General features: G+C 35.5%; 2 protein-coding genes across 5 annotated transcripts in view; one reads left to right on the forward strand and one right to left on the reverse strand.

The window, feature by feature from the left end:
- LOC149795543 (uncharacterized) overlaps positions 1–23,022 on the forward strand; it is a 231,708-nt gene that overhangs the window by 21,050 nt on the left and 187,636 nt on the right. For both annotated transcript variants that reach the window (XM_089965369.1, XM_089965368.1), the window contains exons 4-5: positions 3,776–3,956; positions 22,599–22,655. In XM_089965369.1, the coding sequence (XP_089821495.1) occupies positions 3,776–3,956; positions 22,599–22,655 (238 nt within the window). The remainder of the gene's footprint in view (positions 1–3,775; positions 3,957–22,598; positions 22,656–23,022) is intronic.
- LOC149795544 (ankyrin repeat and SOCS box protein 14-like) lies at positions 10,878–16,556 on the reverse strand. Of its 3 annotated transcripts, none has more exons than XM_089965356.1 (2): positions 16,509–16,556; positions 10,878–13,129 (listed from the first exon to the last, which is right to left on the reverse strand). In XM_089965356.1, exon 2 carries the CDS (start codon positions 13,106–13,108, stop codon positions 12,332–12,334), a length of 777 nt encoding a protein of 258 aa, XP_089821482.1. In that variant the 5' UTR covers positions 13,109–13,129; positions 16,509–16,556; the 3' UTR covers positions 10,878–12,331. The 3 variants fall into 3 exon arrangements, with proteins under 3 accessions (XP_089821482.1, XP_089821480.1, XP_089821481.1); XM_089965354.1 differs by having other exon boundaries at positions 16,383–16,540; XM_089965355.1 differs by lacking the exon at positions 16,509–16,556 and adding an exon at positions 16,091–16,327.

The raw sequence follows: 23,022 nt of genomic DNA on the forward strand, positions 1-23,022 counted from the left end.
CTCAATCTAGACCCATGTTTACACTCTGTCTTGACCCATGTTTACACTCAATCTAGACCCATGTTTACACTCTGTCTTGACCCATGTTTACACTCAATCTAGACCCATGTTTACACTCTGTCTTGACCCATGTTTACACTCAATCTAGACCCATGTTTACACTTAATCTAGACCCATGTTTACACTCAATCTAGACCCATGTTTACACTCTGTCTTGACCCATGTTTACACTCAATCTAGACCCATGTTTACACTCTGTCTTGACCCATGTTTACACTCAATCTAGACCCATGTTTACACTCAATCTAGACCCATGTTTACACTCAATCTAGATCCATGTTTACACTCAATCTAGACCCATGTTTACACTCTGTCTTGACCCATGTTTACAGTCAATCTAGACCCATGTTTACACTCAATCTAGACCCATGTTTACACTCAATCTAGATCCATGTTTACACTCAATCTAGACCCATGTTTACACTAAATCTAGATCCATGTTTACACTCAATCTAGACCCATGTTTACACTCTGTCTTGACCCATGTTTACACTCAATCTAGACCCATGTTTACACTCAATCTAGACCCATGTTTACACTCAATCTAGATCCATGTTTACACTCAATCTCGACCCATGTTTACACTCAATCTAGACCCATGTTTACACTCAATCTAGATCCATGTTTACACTCAATCGAGACCCATGTTTACACTCTGCCTTGACCCATGTTTACACTCAATCTAGACCCATGTTTGCACTCAATCTAGACCCATGTTTACACTCAATCTAGATTCATGTTTACACTCAATCTAGACCCATGTTTACACTCTGCCTTGACCCATGTTTACACTAAATCTAGATCCATGTTTACACTCAATCTAGACCCATGTTTACACTCTGTCTTGACCCATGTTTACACTAAATCTAGACCCATGTTTACACTCTGTCTTGACCCATGTTTACACTCAATCTAGACCCATGTTTACACTCAATCTAGATCCATGTTTACACTAAATCTAGATCAATGTTTACACTCTGTCTAGACCCATGTTTATGCTCAATCTAGACCCTTGTTTACACTCTGTCTTGACCCATGTTTACACTCAATCTAGACCCATGTTTACACTCAATCTAGACCCATGTTTACACTCAATCTAGATCCATGTTTACACTCAATCTAGACCCATGTTTACACTCAATCTAGACCCATGTTTACACTCAATATAGATCCATGTTTACACTCAATCTAGACCCATGTTTACACTCAATCTAGACCCATGTTTACACTCAATCTAGATCCATGTTTACACTCAATCTAGACCCATGTTTACACTCAATCTAGATCCATGTTTACACTCAATCTAGACCCATGTTTACACTCAATCTAGACCCATGTTTACACTCAATCTAGACCCATGTTTACACTCAATCTAGATCCATGTTTACATCCAATCTAGACCCATGTTTACACTCAATCTAGACCCATGTTTACACTCAATCTAGACCCATGTTTACACTCAGTCTAGACCCAGGTTTACACTCAATCTAGAAACTTATACTCCTCTTCTCATTGTTTGCACTGAAAAAAATGAAGTCATATAGACGTTCTTTTGCATATGAGGGCCCAGCTATGTGGAATGAATAGCAAATAGATCTTAGACACAAGGAGACTATGATCTTATTCAAGAGTGCTCCCAAAACTCACCTATTTTGCAACAAGAACAGACTTGAAGACTCTTTTTGCATATGAGGGCCCAGTGATGTGGAACGAATAGCACCCAGATCTTAAAAAAATGAAGTCATATAGACGTTCTTTTGCATATGAGGGCCCAGCTATGTGGAATGAATAGCAAATAGATCTTAGACACAAGGAGACTATGATCTCTTTCAAGAGTGCTCCTAAAACTCACCTATTTTGCAAAAAGAACAGACTTGAAGACTTAATTGTTTACTTCCTTAACTATTGTCAGTATGTTTTTGTTTTGTAATTTCATGGTGTTTTTTTATAATCTTGTCATATTAATGTTTTATGTGTTAGCTAATATTGTAAAGAGCTTAGAGCTTCTCAAGTTTAGGCCCTGTACTAAGTCCACATTATTATTATTATTATTATTATTATTATTATTAATACAAAGTGAAAATTCAAAAGAAACTTGCAGCATTGTGAATTAAATACCACATAATCCTAAAAGTTCAATCTTAAGCCCATAGTATTTGGTGTTCTGAGTAAATTCCTGTGGAGTTCCAGTCTTAAATATACTGATGATCCAATAGTCTTAAATGTGCCAACTTGCTAACAGTCTTGATGTAAAACAATGACATAATCTAGAATGTCATTGAATGAATTCACAATAATCCCAAAGTAATATTTGAGTCCAAAATATCAATGAGCACATTGTAATTCCAATGAATAATTTCAATTCCTCTCAGATTATAACTGAACACAACTAAAAGACTGATATTGATAGGAATGCATTCTTGTTTACTTTTTCTTCTTGTTATTATAAAGACTCACCTTATTTATGACAAAACAATATGCCCGAGACCCAGTTGTACATGTACTTGTAACAATCCTTCAGCAGCTCGGGGCAATTTTTAATACAAGGATGCTCTTGTCACAAACAACTCCCACATTTACAAGCACAAAAGCAATGATATGGGCTTAACCCAAAAGCAATAATATGTGCACAGCTTGTAAGTCAAGACATGTACATAACACAAAAGCCATGACATGTACATAGCACAAAAGCCATGACATGTACATAACACAAAAGCTATGACATGTACATAGCACAAAAGCAATGACATGTACATAACTCAATTCCATTGTAAAACCTGTTCATAAGACAAAAGCCGTAAGATGTACATAACACAGTGATCCATAACAGTGACAGCTTTAGACCACATGGCCACTTGGGGCCCTTCTTTTTTTTAGCACTGGTGGCTGTGTGGCATTATTTATACAAACTTGAAGTGTCTTCATATGAGGATGCTTTCTATTCTGTGTTGAGAAATCATAAGTTTCTGTTTTTTATATTAGTAACTGTGGTCCTATTTAATGGCAAATGGGCACATTTTGTAGAGTTTTAAACATTTTCATACCAGGGTTCTTTTTGTCAAATTTCATCAATTTCTGTTCCACAATTTTGGGGAAGCTATTAAAAAGATTTTCCAGGTTTAGTAACATTGATGTAATTTGTACAAAATTTAAAGACCTTTATGCCTTGAAACTTAATGAAAAAGGTTTTGAGAAGAAAAGTATGTTAACGGATGATGGATAGGTTTATCTGATTTTTGGTAATGACAGCTTTAGTTGATGTTGGATTGGCATCATTTGTATAAACTTGTGAGCAAGAGTGTGCAAAAATTGATTTGGTGACAGCATGCTTTCAGTTTCATGTTATTCAGTGATTTTGGAGAAAAGCCATCTAAGAAAAATTCCTGTTTTAGTAATGGTGGCCATGTTGGTAGCAGATTAGCATTATTTGTATAAACTTGAAGGCAGGCTTTATGCCAAGATGCTTTATGCCAAATTTGGTTAAAATTGGTCTAGCACATTTTAGAATCAGAAAATGACAGTACTGTACTGTTGTTGATGGATGCCAGCCAGGTGTCAAATGTGTCCTTCTTATTTGTATGTATAATTAGATGACCTAATCAGAGTTTCATACAGTTATTGCAATATTTTCTGTCTTTAAGTTATTCATTTGTTTTCATTTTGTTTCTTTACAAACATAAATGTAATCTAGACAACAATGGTATGTAATTTGCAGATCGAATGAAGAGAAATGGAAAGAAATCAAGAATTATTTCCATGTGAATGACCATATAAGCAAAACTGGTTATGTGAAGGATGACCACAAGTCAGGGTTAGCAAAAGAGATTGATGCAGCCATAAGTAGAGGGAGTTATGAAGAGGCAGAAAGGCTTAGTGAACGGCTGTCCAGTAGAGATGTGAGTAGAGTTAGATGAATTTATTTTAAAACTAAGAATTCCTTTATTGAGAAAGATACAACAAGATAAACCCCCATGCCTTCCCTCTTTCTGGGCTAGAAATATTTGTAACTGTTCTACTTCTGCAGAATCGGTATTTTCGTGAAATCTTCTGAAAATATGGATGTTTGTTTTTGTTTTTATTGTATATGATTGTCTTGCAAATGACAGAAAAGCTTTCACCTGTTCAGCAACATTTTGTACCATGTTTACGGATTTTGTACAGCGCATTTTCTTTCTGCTTCTCTTACTTCTAGGATACAAATCAGTAATTTTTAATCAACATTAATAAACAGTTGGAAATAAGTCAGAGTTACTCACTTCTCATGAACAAGACATGTCCATCATGATATGCACTGTGATGCATTCAGTGCAAGCTTGGTCTCAGGAGTTCCAGCCTGAATGCACTTCTCGTGTACAAGACCTGTCCATCATGTTATCCACTGTGATGCATTCAGTGCAAGCTTGGTCTCATGAGTTCCAGCCTGAATCCACTTCTCATGTGCAAAATTTGTTCATCATTATATGCATTGTGATCCACTCAGTGAAGCTTGGTTTCATGGTTAGTCCTGGGGGGTGGGGTTGACAAATCCACTTCACAAAATAATATGAAAACTGTTCATAACATTTGTAATATTTACACATGTAACTGATACTTGGTTTTGTTCAAATCCCCTAAGATGTCTTCACTGAAATCCACTTAGAGTATTATGCTTTCACAATACGGTTTTGCTTCAGTCAAAATTATTTAAACCTAAATGGTCTCATGCTTTGTATTGACAAGTTGTTCTTGTCAGTAAGAGGAATTAATGTTTTGAAATGCATAGCTACCTCACCCCATATTAATTTATATTGAGATAAATTGGTGATAGGAAATTAGGTATTAAATATCTTATGATGGAATTGACTTATGAACCCACATCTTACTGACTGAATTAACATCAGATATATGCAGATGAAAGGTAATAGGTGATAGTAATAAGGTAACTGGTAATAGTTATTAGGTAATAGGTAATAGTACTAATTACTGATTGAAATAGCATCATATATATGCAGATGAAAGGTAATAGGTAATAGTACTAATTACTAATTGAAATAGCATTGGATAATATGCAGATGAAAGGTAATAGGTAATAGTAATAATTACTGATTGAAATAGCATCAGATATATACAGATGAAAGGTAATAGGTAATAGTAATAAGGTAATAGGTAATAGTAATAATTACTGATTGAAATAGCATCAGATATATACAGATGAAAGGTAATAGGTAATAGTACTAATTACTGATTGAAATATCATTGGATATATGCAGATGATAGGTAATAGTAATAATGACTGATTGAAATAGCATCAGATATATGCATATGAAAGGTTAAAGGAAATAGTAATACAGTAATAATCCTCTAAAAAATTCTCATTTTGACTTCTGCACTGTCATGATCTAGTGATGATTGGCAGATTTAGTAATAACACCTTGCTACCTAAGGCAGTGTATTAGGACAGTTAAAATCCTGTGATTAAATTGATATATTAGTCTAACACACATCATTTGATTGTATCTGATCAACTTTTTTCTTTACGATCGGATATTCCTTGCATGGTAAAAACTAACAGAGTCCTGTATGCAAAATATTAGTCACAGATTATATGGCAATATCAAGAATCATGTTTGGCTTGGTTGGGTATCAACAAAAGATTAATATTCCCATCAGCATGGTAATTAAATATCTGCATGGAAGGTGAAAAGAAAATTGACAGATTTCATAGCCACATATAAATGTGCTGTCTGTAATGTTTAGACCACTCGACAGACCACCATTTATCATAAATTCATCAAGAGTGTCACAGCTTTGTTTAGGGCAAATTCCATGCTCAAACACCTTGCTTGCCTCTGAAAGTACATGTACCTGTGAAAATTCTATCAAACAAATTACACTTAGCTACAGTCTTTTCATTGATACTAGTTTTGTCAGAAATTCAGCTGTATATTGCCCTCCATAATTGTTGTACACAGTGTACTTGAAAACGAACAACTCGTTACTTTATCAGCACAGATGATTGTATCACAGTCTGAGTGCTTGTTTTCATCATTATCATGCTTAACCTTTTATATGATGAGTAATGTTCGATCAAGCAGTAAAACTAGGACTTGTACTTAATATTGTCTCATCTAGGCATATATAAGCCTTTTAGTGGGATAAAGAAAACTTCTTTGGGAATAACAAATACATCTTTTCTGAGAAGCCAAGCCTTGAAATTTACTGCAACATTTTAAAAAGATTAAGCTGGCTTCCTTTACCCCCTGCATTGACCAGCTAACTGGTCAATATATCCTTCATGCAGCTGAGCCATAACAAGCTAAGTCTGTGATACCTCTGTTGATTGGTCAACAAAAAAAATCAATTTTGTAACCTTGACCTAGTCACCTTGGAATGAAACTTAAGTTGGCAACACCTTTGTTGTCTGACAAAATAACAGCGTGTACACTACACATAGTGACCTTGACTTTTACTTTGTTGAGGTGTTTATTTGATAGCCTAGTGGCTTAACAAATCAGACACAGCTTGATATAAGGATATATGAGCGATGTTTGGATAGTCAGCGTATGTCATGGTCAAACCCTTTGAACAGGCAGTTATATATATACTGAACAAACACACTATATATAAACTGCACACACACACACAGACGCACACATGCATGCATGCATGTACGGGGGGGGTTCAATGCAAAACTGCTTGACCATGAAAACAAACAAGTCAATCAAAAATATGTTTTGACAAAAGAATGAAAACATGAATGCTAACAATACATGTGAAGCTCATGCTAATAAAGCCAGTGTTTCTTATATTAATGAAAAATCATGCAATTTATGGGTAGATGATCGAAAAGAAAGATGCTGTAATATGACAAAAAGGAGTCCCTTGAAGGGACTGACATCGTGCTGGGTGAAAAGAAATTCCAAGAATTCAATATATGACCACTTCCTCCTTTTACTTGCTGCAGAGTGTTGTCATCTCAGTTATTCCTCAGCAATAACAAGATTTTCAAACTTGCTGCCATAGTTGGATATTAGATTGGCATTATTTTCATTCAGGACCAAGTATACATCATGCGTCTCTTAGTGAAAACCTTAATGCTGATATGATCATTCATTCATGAAAAGCAGTATTACGACTTTCAAGATAGCCACTGTGATGCCATATTAGATGTTTGAGTGGAACCATTTTGTTTTGGGACCAAGTAGATATAAGAATTCTTTTAGTAAAATCCCTATGTTGAGAGAGTCATCCACTCAAGAAGAGTAGCTATAACAAGGTTCCCAATATGGCAGCCATATTTTGATGGGAGCAGGACATTACCCCCGTCAATTACCCCCCTATCAATTACCCCCCCTTGCCATTACCCCCCCCCAATATAATTGTTATATCCCAAGGGTAATTTCCTAGACCCATTTTGACACCATTTTAATTAAGACCAACTAGACATATTAAGTCTTTTGGTGATGACTCCATGTCAGTATAAACTTTATTCAGGAGGAGGAGCAATCACAAGATTTTTAAGATGACTGCTTTGGTGGCCATCTTGGACATTATAAGAAATTATTCCTTGAAAACCCAATGTTAACATGACCATCATTTCAAGAACAACCAAAAACAAGATTTTCAAGAAGGCCACAGGGGTGGCCATCTTACACATAGATCAACATCATTTTCGTTTAGCACCAACCAGACATCATAAGAAGTCTTCTTATCAAAACCCCATGTCAATATGACTTTTCATTCAGAAGTAGCATAAACAACATTTTCAAGATAGTGTCAGACTATCAGCTGCGCACTAGTAATTAATTTATTTATTTTTAATGACCTCTCTGTGTGGATGGTTAGTAAAATTCCTCTTCTTTTCACTAAAAGAATTGAATCCCATGAAAACTCTCATTTTCTGTAGTAATCCCTGCCAAAACAGAACAGCAGTTGACTTTTATTTTTAAATTTCTGATGCATGTGTGGAAGGCAGCATCACTCTGATGCCAGAACTATGCCCATTCAAACAAAAAAAAAAAAAAGAAACCCCAAAAACAGTGATCTACTTGTTGATCTATCCAGTAGTCATGCAACCGGTAACAATCAACCAACTTTTGATGGCAGGAACAGTAACTGCTACAATCGACCAAACAACAGCTAACTCTTGTTTGTAAAATGTACACAGAAAAATGTTTTGCTGAAACTTCAAAGAAAACATATCTTTGAAGCACCGCTAGATCTGTATAAATACTAAACAAATGAAGAAAAAAATCTCAGTCAAAGTTCTACAGCTATTTTTTATGTTGCCACCGCAATAAGAAATGGACATCTGTTTGGTCCTAAGCTGTCCTTGGCTTAACTTAAATAACACCAAAAAAAATTATCAAAGGAAGTCAGCACTAAATTTAAATAAAAGCAATGGAATATGAAGGTTTGTTGCACTTACCAAAGTGACAAACGTCCAATCCTTTGAAATTACAGATATCCTGGCCATCGAGTTAATTGAAGATGCAGTATCGTGCATAGATGTTTGTTAAACCTTTAAATGGCACTTGTACTGAATTCTACTTTTTGCTAAAAATAGACCATGACATCACTGTGCCCAGGTGATGCCATATTGTTTCAGACAAAGCACTGAGAGATGCGTAGTAACACGTAATTCACAATATATAGGCAAAAATAGAGTTGTTTTTATATGCACTTCCCTCACTATGTAATGTTTTAATATATTCTGTATATGAGTGTGTACAGTAATAATTTTGTACATTTTATTTGTTTGTCACCCTTTTGTGCTGTTTTCAAATCTATGTTGAGTAAAGCTCTTGTATGTATGCATTAAAGGAATATAACAGATAAAACAGACTTTACTTCTCAAGGAGTATCAGGAACATGGTAATACAGTAAGATAAAATATCATATATTTTCAGGCAACTGCATTAAATTTATTGAAACTTTTGTTTCCTTATGCATCCCTGTTGGTAAATTACAACCATATATCGATAGCTAAAGATATATATATCATCCTTTGAATGAAATCCTCCTGCTAGTTAATTGTTAGAGATGGGTGCATTTTATTTCCAGTCACACACCTGTCAAGGAAATCTCACAATCGTTTTTTTTTTCTCCCAGCAATTAACACACCTACTCAACATAAAATCTGTGACATGTATGAAAATGATCACTGAAAAGCTGATTGTTTAAAGCTGGCAATATAAAAAACTGCCCGAGGCTAACTTAGGACCAGAAAGTCAGTCGGTCCCCGATACATACAAATAGTATGACCACAATGTAACTGATAAGTTAAAATATAACTTTTTAACTTATTTGTCAGAACTTGCTTAACATAGTAAATATTCACATTATCATGTCTGTGTGAGAAAATGCAAGACTGATGTTGATATTGACCACAAGATGGAAAATGACGCATACAATACATGAAAGAAACTTTGGTGAGGTATGCAGAAGAATGCGCTATATATAAATAATAAATAAAGGTTTTTATATATGTTTTTTGGTGAAATCATAGGGAATAAAAATTGCAGAACATGGAGCATTAGGAACTGAACATGACCCCTTGTTGGTAAATGAACTTGCACAAAGTAACTGTATTTTACTCAGACCACTTGACGTTAAATACAATTTCCTGTATCTTGTATCCCTCTCTCAGTATTGTGTAATTGCCCTCAGGTTAATGCCTTGTAAATTTGAGTTTGTCCTTTGATTCAGGCAAGTGGATTTGCAAATCCCCGTTACATATCCTTGTGACAGTCATTGGGGGGGGGGGGGGGGGCATCAGACAGATACCCCCCCCGCCATCTTATCCAAAAAAGACAAGAAAAGGTCATTTATGTGTTGTTGTTTCCCCCAGGTATGTTTATTTTTATAAAAAGAATTTTGATCAAAATAATTTTTTTAAATAAAATTTTGATGGGGTATTTGTTATGCCCTAGTGTTATCTATAGGGTTGTTCATCCGAATTTGGTTTCTATCACCTTACTCGAAATCCCTCCCGAGTTCTTAATTGACCTTGGCTAGAGGTCTTCTGTGCTGTGTGTGCTATATAGTTTTTGTGTAGGGACAGCATGACTTTTTCAAATCATCCCAGGTGTCTTAATATATATTTTATTTTGATATCACAGCTCCATTTGATAATTTTAATACAATTTAGATATTTAAAATTTTAATTAATTAATTTTGAATTTCGGCGAGTGAACGGTGTACTACAGGTGAGTGACAATCATTAATTTGGCCCTTGCGATTCCTGAATGTAATCAGTAGTTGAATGTTTGGTGATTGTTATCATCAGTAAGAGACCACACTAATTTACAAGTGTCTCAGAAGTTGAATGTTTGGTGATTGTTATCATCAGCAAGAGACCACACTAATTTACAGGTGTCAGCTGCTTATTATCTGAATACATATTTACAGTCAATACTATCAACCCATCAGTGAATCCAAAATGAAAGAAGGCTTGAATATGTTTGTCTTTGTCAACACACCTATATATGGTAGTGGTGTTATCTTCTTTGGCATAACACTGAATGCCTATGATATGGTATTATGTTTCTCATTTGACTGTTGAATAAATGGATGTTACACTGTGAAGTATGTGATAGTTGTTTCTGTTGGCTGCTTTAGCTAAAGGACTACTGCAAGTTTAAATAATTGAGAAAATAACAACTGTTGTTGCATACTGTAATGGCTTGCAGGGTAATGGTTACTGTATAAGCAAACTATCGACATGACAAGTTTATAGTTACCTGTTGGTTTATACAGTTAATTATTGAGTCAGATTCATGATACATGTAAACTGTAATGCATGAACTCGAAATTGAAAAGAAAACTTAAAGCATGAAGAAGAAAAAATACATTTATTTGGCATATTAAGCTAAATATACATATAAGGGAAAATGCTAATAGTAATTCTAAATAATACATTTTTTGTATATTACATATTTAATAAAGTAAATTTAATTGGACATTTGACAACAAAATTGGATTAACTGTTGATAAATCATTTTCACTGGACTCTACATTTATTGTAACTGGACAAACATGAATTTGCTGAACACTCGGATTTTGCAATCTGGTTACCAGCCAAAACACAAGATTTACATAATTATTCTAGTGAAGAATATATATATAGAAAGATTTTATTAAAAAACCAATTTAGGTACAGGCCTTGACTGTGGAGCCCAGTTAACTGAACCTGGATTCAGTCAGTTTCCAGACAATACAGTATTCTGCTCTATGTAGAAAAAATAAATTTGTAGGCCATAATGATTTTAAAAGTGAAGAACAAAAATGAAATGTCAGGATTTGCAACATTGAGAGACTGGTCTCACTGTACTAGTCAGTTTTTGTCATTCTTTCATGCACCCCAAAATTTGTTTGATCTTAAACATAATTGTATGTCGATGACCCACCCACCCCCGGTCCCCCACCAGTAATTTGGGTATGGTAAGGTTAAAGCTACTTCTGATTTAAGGAAACATTATGGTAATGAAAAAAATCTATCCGTGACTTTAATAAAAAAATTTAATTATGATTTTATCAAGTTGTTTTATTCATGATAAAATTTGGAAAATGTTATTTGTGAGCTAGAGGTGGTTTAGTTGAACAGGGACATGATGTACTGACATTTGTCATAATAATAAATTTCATTCTTTTCTAAAATAAAACCAGAATTATCCAGTTTAAAATTATCTGATACAATAAACGTATCAGAGTTTCTAAGCAAATGAAAATGACTGAAATTGCTTTGCAAATCACCATGTCTTTTGGCTGCATATTCTAACACCCTGATGCCCACCCACTTATACCTTTACTCAGCCCCAACCCCCATATATGTTCAGCTTCATGATATATCACTGTAAGTAAAACTCTGTACATCTGACTACTGCCCGCCTCTCTGGAACCTCAAGCACGGAATGACACCCCTACTGCAGATGACATCCCCTTGAGAAATGGGTGGACAGGGGGGCTATGAATTTCTTTCAAACTAGGACATTTTATTCACTTTTACCTCATGATAATGTATTTTTTGGGGTATTTTTTCAACTGATGGATATAACAGATGCATTTTTTTCTGTAAATCTGAGCAATATATTATTCCCCAGGTCCCCCCCCCACCAATAAAAATAGTCAATGACTCAAGTGAAGTGATAACATTATTTTATCTGCATGATATTCTAAATGAAAATTGAAATGAATCTTGAAAAAGCAGGATTTAGAGAATTCCTCTTTAAAACTTAGAATTTTGATCCAGATCATGTTAGATTTTATTACAATGTTGATGCTGTCGTATATTTCATGTAAATTTATCATAGTTTTTGAAACATATATAGTCTTTCAATAAGGTTGGCAAAGGCAACCTCTCAGTTCCATAGAAAACATTACACTTTGTATTAAAAGTTCTGCGAATAGTCAGTCTGCAATAATGTTGTAATTTCTCTGGTGTGGATAGAAAGGATTTATGCCATTCAACAAATTCTTTGTCACCCGTCACCTCTAGAGCTTTTATCCTATCAATCTTGTCAGTAGGTAGAGTGTTCCCACTCAGAAACCAAAGTTTAAGAACGTTAAACATTCGTCCATCAACACATTTCTGACTCAGATTTGTTCTCACATTTTCTCGACACATCATCAGGTTTGGTGTCATCCTCAGAAGCATGAGAAACTGTTTTTCTGTTGTATCAGAAGTTGTCCAAGACCATAAGACCCTTGTCCACTCTTCCTTTGACCAAACATAATCAAGACCAGTTACTATTGATGATTCTGTCAGAAGAACTTCCATTACACGCACATGACCTTTCCGAAAAGCCAGAAATACAGGAGTGTGTTGAAAGTCATTAGTGATGTTAGGGTCAGCTCCTGATTTCAAAAGTGCCTGTACTATTACAAAGTGACCCTTTCCAGCAGCTATGTGAAGAGCTCCATCGCCACCTTGACGGTGCAGTCTAGCATTGACATTGAAACCACTCTGGATTATCTCTTCCACTTTCTTGATGTTGTTACTGGTGATGGCATCCTCAAATTGCCTCTCTGGAGGCAGATTTGCTGCCAATATAGAGAACAGATCCATCATTACAAATGAGCTCTAGCCAAGCTGAAATTAAGAAAAACAAACACTCTAAAGGTGAAGTCATTGAGAAATAGACATTTTCACTTCATTAAACAATTTTGCCTCTGTACAGCTGCAACCTATGTTCTTAATATGATAGTTTAGCTCTTTCTTCATTTCATGAACTATGTTATACCAATCAATCAGGACATTGTTTGGCTTTCCACTGCAGAGCAAAGAAAGCTGAAGTGACAAAGCCAAGAATTGTATCTGAATTTACCTGTATACAATTAACGCTAAAAGAAAGTCATAGGGATGACAGCAGGCTATCACATATACAAATCACCTGTACCATCACATACTGTACATAGCATAATTATCTGATGATGTTACAACTACTTCTAAATGCATAACTGTACCATCATTTTCATTGTTTTCTTTAAAACAAGCTAGTTTCTTGCAACATGAAGTTTGAATGTTAAAGTGATGCTAATCCAGTGTCTAAAAAAGCAGCCTTGACTGGTAACTTGAAAGCCTGCACCTGGCTTTTTCATCTAAATGGGTGATATCAATAGGTGTTTTCCACAAAATCGCTATAGCAATACAGAACTGGCTTAGAATGGAAATTGTGCTCATTTGAGCCCCCTAACTGCACCAGTGGAAATTCTGAAAATCCTGTTAAAATTGCTCTTCAACAAATGGCAGCAATGAAAAAAGTTTACACACAAATATGTCTTGCAATATTTATTGGTTCTAAATGAAAATGATGTGGATATAAGAACAAACATATCCACACCTTTGTGAAGAAGGCTGAAAACCAAACCTAACAGACCTATGGGTCAAGTCAAAGGTCACTGCTTGTAATTAGTTGCTATCCAGTTAACAAGCTGATAGCCTCCTGACATTGATTATAAGCTTTAAAAAAAACCTTCGATTTTGGTGGTCGCTGTATTTTTTGTGTTTTTTTTTACTGTACAATCAGGCATTTGAGCATAATAAAACACAAACAAGTATGAATACATTTTCATGAATTTTACTTTGCATGTATATTTGAGGAATACCTTGAATAATATCAGTCCAGAAAGTTGGTTCCTTTCCCTCAAAAATAATTTCATAGACTTAACCACATTTAGCATGTATGTATATCTTGACAGACAAGTTCAGTGATCTGTTCATAGCATCAGGTTTAAGGTCACATGCCATGAAAAATAAATTTGTAACATGTATTTTGTGAAAATATTTTTGTTACCAAATTTGTATAAAGTTGAAGGTGATGACATGTCTGTTAGAGCCTATGAAGTACTGATGTGTCAACAGTCTCTTGTTGAATCACAGAAATACTATTCCAGGTTTGAATTCATTATAAATTCCAATTAATGTCTTTGTCCAAGAATTTTAACATAGCATATTTGTATTTCCAGAGGAAATAATCACTTGAATTTTTTAGTAATTTGAAGAAAATAAAATTCACCCCAAGACTGGTCACAAAACATAATTCAACATAAAGTGCTAGATGTTAAAGCATGACTGGTAAAATCCTCACAGTCACAAGATAATATAGTTCTCGGTTTGACCTTGGGTCATAATTCGCATTTTGTAAAAACAACCATTGCCTAATGGAAAATAAGCTTCTAGAATGGTCTAACGAACCTTGTTTATTTAAAATACAATAGCCTACAAATTTCATTTGGGAATCTCCAAAACCCTGACCCAGATCAACATATTTTCTCCTTTGTTTACCTGAATAATAATCCTGATAATAAGCTAGTACACATAGAGAAAAATGAAGCTATTATTAGTTGTTTACACAAATGAAATAAAAGAAATTAAAAAAAGTCAATCAGGTCAAGCAGAAATGAACAAGGTTAAGTCCAGCATACAATGTTACATTACAATAACATGTAATGGAATAGAAACAATTAAACTAACAAACAAACAATTAAATTAAATATACAAAACTATATATATATATATATATATATATATATATATATATATATATATATATATATATATATAGTATTCAGCTTTTACTTTTTCACATGACCCATCAGTATTTAAATTTTAAGATCTAATACAGTGTACCAGTCGTATCCATAATACCAAGCAGAAAATTAAGCACAATATTTTTCAGACATGGCCTGGTATGTACAGGAATTTCCATGTTTACCATTGTCTGCTCTAAATTATACTTCTAACTGAGCATGTTCCTGCAAAATTATTACTTTTCAAAGTAATCTTTACTTTTTGTATAAAATATTTACCCAGTTCATTACATAACTATTGCAACACTGCAAAAATGTGACACAATTGTCAAACTTATCTCCCTTTCCCAAGCCATAACAAATAGTGCAGTCTAATTTTGATCAAAATCATTCAGAATATTCTGGACTCATCCCTACTGCATTAAGCAGCAGCTGTGTAGACAGTCTTTGCTACAGTACACAGTCGCTGTGTGAATAGTCAAAGTTGGTACATAACCTCTGTAGGAGTAAACATTGCCTTAAAATGCATCAGAGAATTCAGTTTTGCTTAAAAAAAGAAGTAGAATGTGAGATTAGTTATTACATGTGTTATTTTTTTGTGCCAAATTACCTGTTTTTGTTGCTATTGCTTTTTGTTCGTCTATTCAGCAATAAGTTTACATCAGCAATCTTTGCTCTGGAAACTTCCATCAGTAAGAATAATGTTGAATAATTTCACACAAATTATAAAGCTAGTCTATTAAATCAGTTTCCAATCCTGTACTGATATTGATGGTCTTACATGGTAGGACCAGCATGGGGACTGTTTGCTCATTACAAGGAAAATTAAAGAGTATTAATGGATAGAGGGCCTGAAAGGGGGTGGGTGCAAAGGGTAGCGTCACTCTGTCCATTGAACTATGCTCTTAATTTTCGTTGTAATGAGCCCCTGTTGTTTACTGACTTTGAAGCACACAGTAAACTGATACTTTGATGATTTCATTATTAATTAAATCATACCGTTGCGATGTGTTGGACTTACCTGTGGCAGCGCAATAGGTGGGGAAACTTCCATACCAGTAATATGTTCATTATTTTCACTCCACCCTTAATCTCACAGGGGTTCGTTACAAAGAAAATTAGGAATATCCGTCAATAAATCAAGGGATGGGGGGTGTATAACCTGTAACAACATAACACCTTTCCCCTGATTTATTGACGGATAATCCTCATTTTCTTGGTAACTAATCCCTGTGCCTAATCCCACATCATGCTTCTTCTGGTTTTATGAGCATAATGGGCAGGTGTACGAGTTTTATATCCGTTCTACTCACCATAGTTATTGACCAGTATGTAACAAATCTAACGGCCATTAAGCAAAATATGTATTCAGAAATCTCTGAATAGATGAGATTTCGATATTTTATAAACTTCTTTGTCGTATGTCTAGCTATATGTACCTGTTTCCGGGATTGTATTTACGTGTTACCAGGGGAGGCTACTCCAACCCGTAGGTTGTTGTGCTATTTACATTTGTTATGTGGACAAAATACCATTTCGAAAACGACCCATTTCTTTGTCTGCACTGTTGTTTCTAATCAAGACAGTCGGGAGGAAGGTACATAATTAATTTGACCCTGCAGCAGAGAATGTGTTTTTATAAAAGAACGACCATATTTATCTCATAATTAACGTACGCAAGTTAACACACACACACACATTGGGGTTTTAATTGCCCAACCTGATTATACTATGTTTGTTCGTCTGTCTGTCCAGTTAAGTTCAGAGTTTTAGGATGGCCATGCTTGTATTTTAATGATATTTTTCAGCGAGTTTGCGGATTTGCGTCAAAATGGACAGATTTGCATATTTGTTCGAGCATATACATTAGATTTTTTTCTTTACGCTTTTTTTGTCACTAGGATAAGTTTTGACTTTTTAACAGGTTACAGTAACTAAATATTTGCACAGATAATAAATATATATATTTTTATTTATTAGTTTCATGATGCATTCTTGTTAGAGAAGAAAAATCAAGTACTAATCCAAGATCGGTTGAAGAAATAGATATGAAAGTCACGTACTGGTAAATTGTGATACTTAGTCATCCACTAGTTTGGTTGGTTGTACATAATGCGAAATATAGTATGTTATAAGGAAAGAAAACAACATCCTGTATGCTTTGTTTGGTAGTTTAATTGATACGAAGTTTAGGAGTTTGTATGCCTGTCTGTCACGAAAAGCTTGTTAGCAAGACTTTGAAAAAAACATTCATCGTAATTAAAAGAAGGCTGGCTTGCATATCTACATTTAATACTAATATTAGTACCCCTACTCCGACCTCGTTGACGGGGTACTAACATGAGCATACGTGTGTCAATGGAGCAAACCGGGTGTGATTCTCACCCGGCGCTCATTTAGCCTAATGTCAACAATTTGAACATATTCCTTGAATATAATGAAATAAATCGAGTAGTCCTCTTATTTAATACCTGAAGTATCGCAAATCAGTGTAGAAATAGTTGTAAAATCTCGTTTACCTTTCTTATCCGATATTTTCCTTTAGGTCGGCTGCCATATTAGTTCAAATAATGATTACTTCCATTTTCAGCCTCGTTTGTTTGTGTGCCATATAAGGACATTGAGGCCATATTTGGAAACGTAAACAAATCGTTGTAAAAATATGGCGCAGTTTTAGTCAAAGCTTCTGCGCATTAAAAGTAAAATTCGACCAAGAACACATTAAATTACTCTTTAAATGTGCCATTTAATTTCATTCTTAACAATGCATGATACAAATCTGTTATCATTATTGCACAAAAAGAACTTGAGATCGAGAAATGAAATTTGATGGGTTTATTTGTATTCGTATTTAGATAAACGAATTTGATTTTTAAGGCCTATACAGCAACATTTCCATTTTGTTTAGAAATTGAAAATTTGCGACTTCAACTTTGTTGAGAAAATCGATTAAGCAAAAACCACTGCCTGGGACAAATTAAAATTAGTAGGTTTATTTGTATTCTTATGTAGATGACAAGGTTAATCCAACTTGGGTTGTAACACCTAATGATAGAGCTGGAATCGCTGGTTATTGTTACGGGCTTCACGCAGTTTTTCAGCACATGATAAGCTATACAAGGCGGCCAGCATAACTGGCAGAGGACGAATCCGGAGAGCCCCCAGGAGGAATCACTTACACATGGGGTGCTACGTTCAAGTTTTCTCACATACCTGCATAGGCCAACCCCGTTACTTGAACCCACTCGGACGGACACAGGTGAGTTGGCAGTGATCTGTAAGGGCGAGTACTTTAGACCACTGGCCCACCCGGGGCTTTGGTGGAACTTGCATTCAACGTGGGACAAAGCAAGTTAACGTTCGTGGACAGACGCAAACATGGGTCTAAAATGTGAGTATGGTGATATCTCAGCAGCGTTAACGAAACTGTTCGGGGCATCATAGAGTAAATATTCTGGCGAAAAGCATATCCAAGGATACAAATACTGCGCACCCAGGACCCGGTTGAAGATATAACTGCGAGATAACCAAATATTGTCCGGAAAGGAACCTATAAACAGCGTTGATACTGCATGTTACTGCCATGATCTCACGTACCAATCATCAAGTGAAATCCGTGCGGTCAAATGTCCAAGTAGATAGCAATGAATCATACATTTGGAGAAAGAATCGCCAAGTTGGCGCTCTACAGTTTCGTACTTTGCATAGGCTTAGAATTTTAAAGAGAAAGAATTTTCCCGGATTTCCTCACTGGTTATACTGGATATTTATTTTAAAAAGACCTCATGAAGCTTAGGTATTATTCAAAGAACCTTTAATTCCCTTTATTTTGGTGTATGATTGATGGGTGTAATATGGGTTATAGAGAATACAGCTTGGCCTTACTCGGTATGTGCACCTTCCAAAAAAACTGCTAGCTCCACTTGGTCATTTTCACTTCCTGGACTTCGGAGGTAAATTGTAAAGAAAAGCCGATAACTGTTGTTTTTTGTTTTTACATTTTATATAATTGGTAATTCATCCATTGCACTTTCAGAAGCTAGTATTGTCTAGTTGGGCAAAATTCATTTTCCCAATTTTAATAGGTGCTAAAGATAGTGTACTTTAGGACTAATTCAGGATGATTTTTTTTAGCCCAAGGGAGCAGTCATTTTTGTTAGCAGTGTTCTTAGATCATGTACAGTTTCCATAATTACACCATCCATAGAAATGTCAGCCACATTACATCAAAACAGCATATAGGTATGTCAACATTCTCTCCACTGTGCTTGTTTCAAATGGAAACGACTTCACCGTACATGCGTCACTCTCTCAAAAGTACATAATAACTGGTGAGCGCCCCACAGTTGGATCATCAAAGAAGTTGTAAAGTCTAAGATTGGTCTTGGTGGTCATGTCCACCCACTGGAGGCAGATTAGATTGATATAAGAGACATGGATAAAAAACTCGTCACGATATATTACAGTTCGCGCGGTAATTGGAAAGCGAAGCTGTCGTTGAAAAGTTACCCACGAGGTTACTCAAGAGTGGGTTGCACAAACAAGCATTATGTTTCATTTACCTACTCGCAGGGAAAATACATCGCTTAGTATTCAGTGCAGATAAGCTTACTTTTGTGCAACGATGCACATCCATACAATGTTTCTTTCACCTAGTAAGGTCTACCCCAATGTGAATTCGCGCCTGTCGCTTAAGGACTCCACACACGTTATGCCGGATATGCTTTTGCTATGTGTGGGACTCTTTTTGCCATCTTGATGTTTTTGGATTCTCCAGTTCCATTGGAGAGACCGCCACCGGGAAGACCAGTTCCTACGACAGTCGAGTAAATTTTGGGGGCGGATTCCCACAGGCATTTTGACTCATTCCCACAGGCATTTTGACTCTATGGTCTTGAGTGAAGTAACAGAAAAAAGCAAAACCAACAAATTTTGCTAAAATCAACAAATAATTTAATTCTCTAAGTTACACTGTGTTAATTTAAGATAAACGTATATTATTGTGAATTAAATCTCAAAAAATCTTAAAAGTTTTATCACAAGTTCAATAGTGTTCCTTATGAATTCCATGTCTCGAGTATGCTGATAAACCAGTAATCTTGAAAATACTGATATATAAATAGTCTTGATGATGTAATCCAGAATGTCTTCGAAGGAAGCCACAATAATCCGAAAATAGTGTTTTAGTCCAAATAGTCAATGAGCACCATATAATTCCCATGAATAACTGAAATAAAGAACTCCTCTCAAATTGTAACTGAACCCAACTAAAAGCCATTGCCCAAATAATTATATCAATATAGGAATGAATAATTATGATTATCAGAACCTTGTATTAAAACCTAATACACAATAAGATGACCAGGCTGTGGATTTCTAGAGCTTACTATGGCTTACTATGGTCAAACAACCATATAAACAGGCTCACAAATATTATCTTCAAGTACAATCTTTGACAAAATCTGTCTAAATTGGTTCTTTACAAATTACCAAAAGCTAAACCTACAACATACAATCATGGATAATAGTTAATTACACAATACAGGTACATTTAACAATAGTTTTACCCACGCACTCGTCGTTGAATGTCCCCACAACAGTTTTTTTGGTGTTACTAAATAGCCGATGGTTCTATTGGTACTCGCTCGAGTTACACTTGTTTACCAGCGAGGCCTCACTCATGTACGCGTAGAGGTCATCGCTGGTGATGTGCATCAGCAATGACTCCATGTCTTTGTACATCATCTTGACGTTTTCACGGTTCAGCGGCTTGATCATCAAGTCGTGGTAAAACTCATATATAAGTAGCTGTTATATGTATGCACTGTCGAACCAGCGTACATTGACTTTGTCAGTTTCAATTTCGACTTTTTACCGTTGACGGGAATGAGTTAACATTAAAAAATCTTCTGGGACTCAAAAGTGGGTCTGCAGTCAGCCTGTTGAGTAGTTTTACACTGAGCATGATCCACACGAATTCTGTATCTCAGGTTCTTCGTGGTTTTACCAAACACTCATTGATCATGAGTGAAGAGTATTTCTCAAACTTTATCTTGGACGCCGTGCGAAGATCTTTATTCATTTGGATGTATTTTAGGCATTCACGCTTGCTGAGAAACGCAAGCACCCAATGGATCCGTGACTCGTAGAGCTGCATCCGGAATCGTCGACGATTTCACACAAATACGGGCCAGTCCCTCGAGGGGCACCGGAAGCGCTTCAGGGGCAAGCAGATAATTCATTATTGGTGTTGGACAGCTCGTCTCGATACCTCGATCAACTTCAGTTTGTTTTTTAATACATGTCGCCATTGTTTTATCTACTCATGTGCGTACAGTGGTATTTAGGTGATGAGGCAGTGCCAGTAGGTTGATCCATTTTTTGTTATGTTAATTCGAAATTGTAAATCAGGATTTAGCAAATAAACAAGATTATTCTTTCAGATATTAATACAAAATTCTCTTGCAAACCTGGAAAGAATTTCCATCAAGCCGATATCAGCTCTCATGAGCCCAAACTATCCATCACCGAGTATTGTACCAACTCGAACACGACCAAAGTTGTATCAAACAATATCAAACCTCTTGGTGTACTTGTATAAAGCAACTGCGGTTTTGGCTTCTGTAGATGTTGAAACGGCTTTGGAGAATTTCATTGACTGTGCTGCTTCGTTTCTGTGGCGTTGTAATCAGTTCGTGTACATCATGAAAGTTTGGTACAGATGCCATTAATATATTTTTGTCTAAAGCATCTAATTTATTTTCCCATTGCGTATTAACTGTCATCTATACTGGCCAAGTCTATGTTATCATGGAAGGGTTTGCTTAATAATTTGCAGCTTGAACTTTTCTCGCATAATATCATACACTGACTTTGCCAGCGTCTTGTTATATACTTCCCCAAGTTTCTGCTGTTCTTGATCCAAAATCATCCATAGACTGAGTAATTTATCAAGAAACTCCGGATACGTATTTGAAAATTCATACATCATTTGGATCTGTTTGACGAATCAGGATGACGCAAGCCAGGATACTCCATTGCTTAAGACAAGAAACCTGTTTTTTACTCTTAGAGAGTTATGTACACACAGAAATGCAACATTTCTTGACTTAAGCGGTCTTATACAAGAGACAGTATACTGCAACTTTCTACTGTAGATTAATAAATAGGCCTGCCAACTCAGAGCAGCTGTGGTGATAGGTGGTACATTGAACATTTGCCACCATATACAGATCAACATTTGCAGCTAGGGTTCCTCGTGGATACCTTACTTTAGTGCTCACATATATTAAGTAACAGATGCATGCGTGTAAAGAAATCTAAAGTAGGGGAAATGTCATGGGGTATATAGAAGCAGTTTATGGATCGGGAAGTGAAAAAAGTCAGCCAGTCTCAGACTGCAGCTATAACACTCATGATTGTCTACATATATCATGTAAATGTATGTCTCAGTTTTATATCAAAGTCTCTCAAAGGCTCAGTTATCACAAGGAATACATGTTCTTTATTTAATTTTACTCTATTTTCAGTTTGGAAGGAAGATAGCAGAGGCTGCTGATGCACGTGATTACCTGAAAAGGAAACAGGTAGATGCAAATGTGAAAATGAAATGTACACAATAGAAAGATTAAGTGATAGAAACTTTACAAGCTGCACATGCTTTCTCTGTCTCTGTCACACTTCTTTTGGGTAGTCTAGAGCAATTCACAAAGAAACAATAGCTAACTCAAGATCTAGTGGAATTTCATTTGTGATGTAAGATATTTTAAAAAGTAGATGGGTATAGAAAGTCGAAAAATTGATGCTATCTGGAGAAAGTTAAATCAAGATAATAGTTTTGTGACACAAATTATTTGTATGAGAAACTGCTGAAGGTCCTCATAATTTGCGCCTTAGAGAAAGAAGAAAGTGGATGGAGGCTGGTGCTCCATTTCTCTCTCTCTCTCTCTCTCT

This window comes from Sinohyriopsis cumingii, chromosome 7 (genome assembly GCF_028554795.1).
Source record: "Sinohyriopsis cumingii isolate HCF-2022 chromosome 7, ASM2855479v2, whole genome shotgun sequence".
In the NCBI taxonomy this organism is placed as follows: Eukaryota; Metazoa; Mollusca; class Bivalvia; order Unionida; family Unionidae; genus Sinohyriopsis; species Sinohyriopsis cumingii.